The following is an 8,494-nucleotide window of genomic DNA, read 5'->3' as shown; positions in this document are numbered from 1 at the left end:
TCTATCTATCTATCTATCTATCTATCTATCTATCTATCTATCTATCTATCTACTTTTTTCCAGCTGTAAAAGTTTATAATAACTGTAGGCTACTGTCCTATCAGTCAAGGAGTTACTGATTTGAAATGCATTCTCCTGACACAGATAATTGTCTTTTTTGTTCAGGAAACATGATGAAAATATTGCGGGGACACCAGAACTGGGTGTACAGTTGTGCATTCTCTCCCGACTCTTCTATGCTGTGTTCAGTTGGAGCCAGTAAAGCAGTATGTGTCAAAGTTCTCGTACATGTGTCATGAATTGGATGATAATGTATGCTTAATCATTTTAAATCTAAGTAACCTATTAAGTCTGTGCTCGGTGTCATGAATATCTTAAATGCTTTATTTCATGATGGAGAGAATTTGCATGTAGAAAATTAGTTATTTATTAACTGAGAAATTGAGTTGCTTTTAGAGATGTTTATAAAATGAAGTTAGTTTTTTGTGAAATCTAGGAACACTTACTGTGCTATAAACAAAATCTAGTTCATTTTTAAGGTATTTTTTTCCTAATTATTTGCTGTGTTTTTGTTTTGTCCAGTTTGCTGGGGTTGTTGTGTTTTTTACTTTTGTTTTTTAAGATTTGAGTCCCAGCTGATTCTGGACATTTAACTGAAAAAAAAAAAAAAAAGTAATTTAAAAACATCATAAAATGATCACTCATGTATGTGCTAGAGTAAGTGAGAGATGCAGCTGCATAGTTTACAATGTTCCTGTAGAAGCTGAAGTAGTGATTGTCCAGGGTTGTGCTTTTAGTGAACTGTCAGTTTACTAGCTCGGAGTTAATGTACCTTTAGGAGCTTAGCAGCATTGAGTATCTGTTTAACTGGCTAAACTCCAAAAATGTGTATGATCACAATACTTTTTGGACTGGGGGGGGGGGTAGTGGCAAGAAAACACATTTTTATTTTACCAAAAGTATGTTGAGATGATACTTGTGAATGTTAGAAGTTTAGAACAAAATAGCTTAGGTTTGTTTTTGTTTTTTTAATCATAAAAGCAAGCTAGATGTTGACATTGCTCTTTTAGGCTGTGTGTTTTCCATATGCTTCTTGCTTTCCCTGTCACAGGTGGTGGCAGCAATATTGGTGTGATTGAGGTTATGCTGGCACCACTCGCACACAGGCGCACAATGGTGTTAGCTGGGCAGAAAGAGTGGCATCTCTGGCTACCGGGCTGGGGGCGACCTTTACCGTAGGATGAAGTAACCTTGCATTCGGCTGCAAGGTGTACTGTACGTACACAGGTGCTGGTCGACGTCCACTTTCTGCTTCTCTTTCTTTTCTTTTCTTTTTCCTTAAAAATAATTTCCCCCACAGTAAAATCCAGACTCCTGAGTAAATTGATCTTACAGTTTGATGGAATTGAGAGTCTGACAAGTGAACGCAATTCATGCTAATGTAAAGTAATTGGTTTTTGAGTACTTTCTCTGTTTTTTGGAGTTCTTGAGATGCTGGCAGTATCTTAAATCACTGACCCAGTTACTGTACTTAACTTTCCTGTGGAAAAAATGTGCAGAAAGGAGGGAAGCTGCCTCACTAGGCTTGCTGTAACCTCCAAGCTTATGTTTAACCTAACAGACTGCAGTCAGCCCTAAAGTCCTGTGTAGAGCCACTTGAGAGGCCAAGGCAAGTGGACCACAAATTCAAGGCCAGCCTGGGCTACTTAAAGGCCAGCCTGGACCTCTTGGTGAGACATTGCCTCAAAGCAAACAACCAGCAAAAGTTATTGAGAACCTTCTGCACATGGTCTTTGGATGTTTAAAATCTAAACTGTACGTGAACTTATTTTTAGTAATTTAACTGTTTTATGCTGAAAATAACTTATTGATTATAGTCATTTTGGAAAGAAAGTATTAAATCTTGCTACCAAAAAAATGTTGTAATTATTTTCATAAAATAGCATTTTCACTTGTAATGTGGTTTAACATTCTTGTTTGTTTGCCAAAAAACAAAAAACGTTTGGCTGTGAAAATTCTCTTTGCTTGCAGTATCTGTTTCTCTTCCTAGGCTCTCGTGGTGACCCAAGCCTATTGTAAACAAGTGATTATCTCAAAGGGAGATGCCAATGGAGTAACAATTTGCTAACATTACATTTTCTGTCTGTATATATTTTTAAAAATAGTAGTTTCTGGAAAAAAAGAGAAAGGGGTTTGTAATACTTAACCCTATTTATTTCCATATATTTTAGTTAATTAGTTTTTTTGAATAAATGGATTTCCGTATTTGTGGTTAAATTGCATTGCCTTTATTTTCCCTTTAGGCTTATTTTTTAAATTAACATTTAACAGAAACATTTGAAATAGAAATTTGCATGTCTGCTTTAATTAACTTAAAGACTGATTTTTAATCTATGACACTGAGCATATTCTTTAAATTACTCATAATTTGTAATTAATTTAATATAATGTTAAAGTAGCAGTTGTAGTGTAAGATGTGCCCCTTTGTCCTCTGTGTGTCTGAGTGAAACTATAACATTTGCCATTTTATTATTTCAGGTCTTCCTTTGGAATATGGATAAATACACCATGATAAGGAGGCTAGAAGGGCATCACCATGATGTTGTAGCTTGTGGCTTTTCTCCTGATGGGGCATTGCTTGCTACTGCATCTTACGATACTCGTGTGTGTGTATGGGACCCGTACACCGGAGACATTCTGATGGAATTCGGGTGAGCACAACATGAATGATTTCCATCTGTAATCCAACACTGACTGTCACTATAGCTTTGAAGACGTGAAAAATTAGACTCACTTAACAAAATGTGAAATTAATCTCATTATGTGAACACTTGAATAATATAAAGCTTTAGATATACTCAGTGGGTCTTGGTATTTAAGAGTGTCTGGGTCTGTAGAAATGATAATATGCTAGAGTTTTATGCTTGGGGAAAATTGATAAACAGAAGTTGGACTTAAATGCTGTCAATGTTGTGAAAAAGGTGAACAGTTCTTTCAGAAGCTCTCACTTTTGTCAGTTCTAGCAGGGAAGCAGATTCCTGTATACCCTTGGCTAAAGGATAGTCCTTAGGGGACGGTCCTCCTCTGACTGAACATATACTTCCTATTGCATTTAGCTGAACTGTAACCACTTTCCTTGGGGTTAATTGTGTCAGAGAGGCCCTACTTTAAACCTTATCAGAGGCCAGTGAGCTTGATACCAAGGCCATTTTGTTTGTTTCTTGATTCTGAAACCCACTGAGAATATGTCTGACCCCAGGCACCTGTTTCCCCCACCTACTCCAATATTTGCTGGAGGAGCAAATGACCGATGGGTACGAGCTGTGTCTTTCAGTCATGACGGACTGCATGTTGCCAGCCTGGCCGATGATAAGTAAGTACATGGAGTCTAGTTTTTACTTTATTCATACTTTTAAGGTTTGTTTTTTTTTCATCCTGCTACCAAGTGAAAGCATGTTTTAATTCATAACACCTCTGTTAAACTAAATTTTTGTTTATTCGTTTGTATTTGAAATGGTCTTAGTGTGTGGGCCAAGTTGATCTTGAACTTAAGATTCTTCTACCTTTGCCTCTGAGTGCTAGGAATTCAGTATGGACCATACTGGCTCTAATGTCTCTAAACAACACCTTAGGAAGTGTTGCTTTTTACCTAGCTGGCTGTGGTGGTACACACCTATAAATTGGTAGCCACTGCTTTTGAGGTTAAGCAAATGTGGAAAAGAGTAAAGCAGATTGTGTTTATTTGAAAGAAAATAAGAATGGAGCCAGGGCTGTGTGCATGCTAGGTAGACACTTTACCAAATGAGCTTTATCCTCAGCTGGGCATGGTGTCAGACACTTGTAATCCCAGCACTCAGGGAATCAGAGGCAAGCGGGTCTCTGTGAGTTCAAGGCCAGCCTGGTCTGTGAGTCCAGGACAGCCAAGGCTACAGAGAAACCCTATCTTGAAAGACCAAAAAAAAAAGAAAGAAAGAAAAGAAAATGAGAACACTTCCAGTTTTGAACATTATAGATGAAACACTTGAGATTACCAAGCCACGCCTTGTAACTTCTTTGGAATAGTCTGTATATAAAGCACAATAGTATAGGAAGAATATGGAGGCTCATGCCTAAATTGTAGCACTTGGGAAGCTGAAGCATTCCATTTTGGGCTATGTAGTGAGGCCCTATCTCAAACAAAACACAAAGTTATATTAGCTGGATGGAGAGGATACAAGCCTGTAATCCCAGTTCTTGGGCAGTAAAAGCAGGAAGATCAAGAGTTTGATGCTGGCCTGGGTTACATTTGAGTCTGCCTCAATCAAAGTTGCCATGATCTTTGAGAGTGATTTGTGTGCATGTACTCTGATGCAGAATACAGCTTTGCTTTCTGACTTCCTCAACTCACTAGGTCACTTATTTCCCTTTCAGAATGGTGAGGTTCTGGAGAATTGATGAGGATTGTCCAGTAAACGTTGCACCTTTAAGCAATGGTCTTTGCTGTGCCTTTTCTACTGATGGCAGTGTTTTAGCTGCTGGGTAAATATGCCTTTCTTGTTTCTTTCTCTTTTGAAGATTTGTTTTTATGTGTATGGGTATTTTGCTTGCATGCCTGTGCACGCAGCACCACCTGCGGAGGCCAGAAGCAGGTGTGATCTAGAGCTGGGCTTATAGGTGGCTGTGAGCTACCACGCAGGAGCTGGAACTGAATCCCGGTCTTCTGGGAAAGCGTAGAGCACTCTTAACAGCTGAGTCAGTTCTCCAGCCCCCTCTCTTCTTGTTTCTTAACAGAGAAGGTTCTGTACATTTCCTAGACAAACTGTTTATAATCCTATTATTACTACTTTGTCCTGAAGTGCATTGGCTAGTGCTTATTAGGTTTGAGGTGAAATGTGTGAATCTGATATACAGCTGTAGGGACATGGGATAAATGCAGTTGGATGACTGTGCCTTTTTTTCTTTTCCCATTTCTCTAAAGGACACATGATGGAAGTGTATATTTTTGGGCCACTCCAAGGCAAGTCCCTAGCCTTCAACATTTATGTCGCATGTCAATCCGAAGAGTGATGTCTACCCAAGAAGTCCAGAAACTGCCCGTTCCTTCCAAGGTTTTGGAGTTTCTCTCCTACCGGATTTAGAAGGAAGTGTGCTGCCTTTCCTGGTAGGGCCAGACAGAACATCCTTTACAAAACACACCTCAAAGCTTTACCAGCTCAAGCATCTGTTCTTGAAGGCTCGGAATATGTATTTAACTTGATCAACTCTTATACTTCATTTTATTAATTGGACTTTTAAAGCATTATTTATAGACCATAGGAGAAATATTTCTGAACGTATCATGTAATTTTTTAAAAAGATTAACTGTGAAAACATATACATACATGTATGTATTTAGACATGAGCTGCTATGTATTGAATGTGCCCATTTAGTTTTCTAATTCTTAGTTCTGACCTGTATATATAGCTTTAGTAGAGCCACGGTGTGTATATGTGCTGGTTTTTTTTGTTTTGTTTTGTTTTTTGAAAACAGTAAACCTTAACTTGGGCCCTACAAGGTAGTTTTAGTTGCAATCTCTCAATGAAGGTGGCACGTGCCTAGATAGCTAGATCATAAATGGCAGCCAGTTCTGGTATAGGTCCATCAGCAGGTTGAAATCAGGCAGACATTGTGTGCTGAATGGTATATTCTGGGACCCAAGCATCAATTACTGTCTTGTTGGACGGTGTAGTTGTCCTAGCTCCAATACCGTCACATGGACAGGTTCCCATCTACCTTGATAGTTAACTGAAGTGCAACATATAGCAGGTTCATGAACTCTGCAGTCTTGAACATACAGAGCAGATTCCCAGCCTGCCCAGTGACCCCCTGAGCTTGACCCTCCCTGCTGTGCTGGCTGAAGGCTAGCACACTAGTGTACTCATCCGTATCTGTTCAGGCACGAATAAGATCAAGCAAGGCTAACCATGGGAAGCCTCGATGGCACACAGTGGTGTCACAATGCCAGTTACCACTTGAATTGTTTGTTGACACAGAAACCCCAAGTGCAGGGCATGAGGCATAACAGCCTCCCCGATCCAGTTAAACATCTGCTTAAAGTCTGTGCGGCAGTTTCCATGCTGCCAGTGGACTATCAGATGGTCTCAGACTCTCAGGATTTGGTCTCAAACAATGTCAAGATTGTCAACCCTTGTCTTATGTGGAGGTTGTCAGAATCTTCCTTCTCTGGCATTGGTTACATTCCCACCATTTGTTATTGCAACAGCCGGGGCAACAGATTGGTGATGTGATTCTGTGCAGCTGATGCAGCCTACGTGCAAGACACCAGGACAAGTAAGGCAGCCACGACAGCTTGCAGCACCTCTTGGTCCTACAGGTTGGCCATTGGTTACATCAGGTGTCATGTAGGGTGCCAGTGCCCATGTTGCAGGTCCCCATTGCCAGGAGGGTTTGATACTCCAGCTGGTGGCACACCTGAAATTCTGTCTTGAGGCCCGTGTGCTGCCAGATGATGCATCCATGGCTCCCAGTTCCCGGGGTTGAATGTTAATGACCTTGTGGAGCAGTTGAACTGGGAATGCATTTTGCCAGGCAGGTCCAACCAAGCCCATCAACCATGCCACATCTGCTAGGTCAACATTTTCATCTCCGAAGCTGTTCTGTGTCAACTCCATCACTTGCTGATCAGTCATGAAAGTTCCCTGTCTAGGTTTGAGAAACAGTACAAGCATACTCAGTGCCACATGGCTTCTTGCATGTCATGGTCTTGAATTATGCCTTATCTCAATTTAGTGATTACCTCCCTCACTTAGAGCCCTCTCGGCGCCTGTTCAGCGAATGGACGGTCCTGAATGTGGAAACAAGCTTGTTCGACCTGCTCCCAGCACCCCCCCTCAGGTCCTCAATGCCTTCTAGAAGGAATGGATTGTGAGCAGCCCTGATTCAAGCATTTGCAAGCACCTGCAATGCAAGAGACCAACTTTTAAACCAGTAGGATGGTTGTTACTTAGTTCCTAACTATATGTGCTGTTTGGAGGCAAATTCAGTGGAATTTTTATTCTTTTTTATTTGGGGGCACTGAGTTTAGATGTTTGTTGATTATTATTAATATTTAATACTGATTTATCTTTTAGTTAAACAGCAGTTATAACTAAACCAGCTACATACCCAAATCCCCGCATAAAGACTAGGATATTTATTTAATTAGCTAAGAGCACGATGCTGGGCAATAATTACTCCATCTTAAACCTCCAAGCCTGCATAACTTTTCTCCCATTCAGATTTCTGACATTATACTTGCTTTTTAGTCCTATCTTAGGTCCCTTCCATTTCTCCTGATGTTTCCAGTTTCCAGGTCTTCTCCTTTCGGGTTCTCTCCTCCCCTCAGGACCAGGATGTCCCACCCTATTCTCTCCATTGCTCAGCATTGGTTGGTTGTTTTTATTGGCAACACAGAGAACATATTTACACAAACTTCAGGCAGACAATGAAATGTCTGGAAAATTTTGAAATGTCGTGAAACCAGATAGTGGTGGTGGTGGGGGGGAATCAGCATTTGAATGAACAAGGGTAAATTGTACACATTCCACAAGAACATTACACCAACAGATGACGCTGAATTAAAGCAGAATTGCTTCATAGGAAATGGAATTGGTTAGGATGGGTGGTGTTGAACTGACTAGGGAGAGTTTTTGTATATGAAAAAGATTTTTTTTTTTTTCTCAAAGAATTGTGTCAGGGAGTTTGAATGTGACATTTAAAAAATGAGCCAGGAAAAAGGTAGCTAGAGAAAGGTGATATCTCTGTAGGCCTTAATTTTGGAAAGCAGCTACTTACCGCTCAGAGAATAAAGTATTATGCATTTTTGTCAATTTGAAATATATATTCTACTGTATTATTGCTGAATATTTTGTTACTACTAAGGGACAATTATTTTAAAACTTTTTTTTTTTTAACATATATTCTGTTTCTGCTGAAGATAATCTTGGTAACTTACCAAAGAGAATCAGTACAATATGTCCGCTTCAGCTTTTTATTTATCTCATCTGCAGATGTTGAGAATGTATGTATTATGTAAAATGCTTGTTTTATATCTTTGAGTTTTTTAATTAAAAGACAAAAATAACACTGCAAATGTTTCTCTCATGTGTTGTGCCGTATAATGCCTTTGTTTAGCTTCACTATAAATTTAATGGTGGGCCCACCAGCATGCAAGGTAAAAAACAGGAAGAAACCATGCAACAGGAAGGCATTGCTTCTTGAGCATGGGCATGCTGCTGGGTTCCACCATTGTGTTCTGGGGGCACTGCCATACTTGTACTTATTTAGACGCGTCTAATGCTGTGCAAGAAAGGGAAACAGCTTCTGAGCAAAAAAATATCTTTTAGAGAAACAGCTCAAATTAAACCTGCTGGTTAAATGGTAGTCTGGGTCCTCGGAGAAGGCAAATACTATAGCCTTTTATGGTCTCAAGGATCTGACCATCTCCTGAGAATATTTGGATGTTCTTCTTGTTGG

At 39.8% G+C, this 8,494-nt stretch overlaps 1 protein-coding gene across 1 annotated transcript in view; it reads left to right on the top strand.

Moving 5' to 3' along the window:
- Positions 1-8,111, top strand: part of Wsb1 (WD repeat and SOCS box containing 1) — a 19,110-nt gene extending 10,999 nt beyond the window's left edge. Inside the window, exons 5-9 of the mRNA XM_055619938.1 lie at positions 166-266; positions 2,539-2,711; positions 3,260-3,373; positions 4,411-4,518; positions 4,958-8,111. Of these exons, the coding sequence (XP_055475913.1) occupies positions 166-266; positions 2,539-2,711; positions 3,260-3,373; positions 4,411-4,518; positions 4,958-5,117 (656 nt within the window). The 3' untranslated portion in view covers positions 5,118-8,111. The remainder of the gene's footprint in view (positions 1-165; positions 267-2,538; positions 2,712-3,259; positions 3,374-4,410; positions 4,519-4,957) is intronic.
- Positions 8,112-8,494: the final 383 nt, after the last annotated feature.

The sequence above is a fragment of the Psammomys obesus genome, unplaced genomic scaffold, assembly GCF_907164565.1.
Source record: "Psammomys obesus unplaced genomic scaffold, mPsaObe1.curated_primary_1811, whole genome shotgun sequence".
NCBI lineage: Eukaryota > Metazoa > Chordata > Mammalia > Rodentia > Muridae > Psammomys > Psammomys obesus.
Note: the sequence above shows the minus strand (reverse complement) of the source record. Positions and strands in the feature narration are given on the sequence as shown.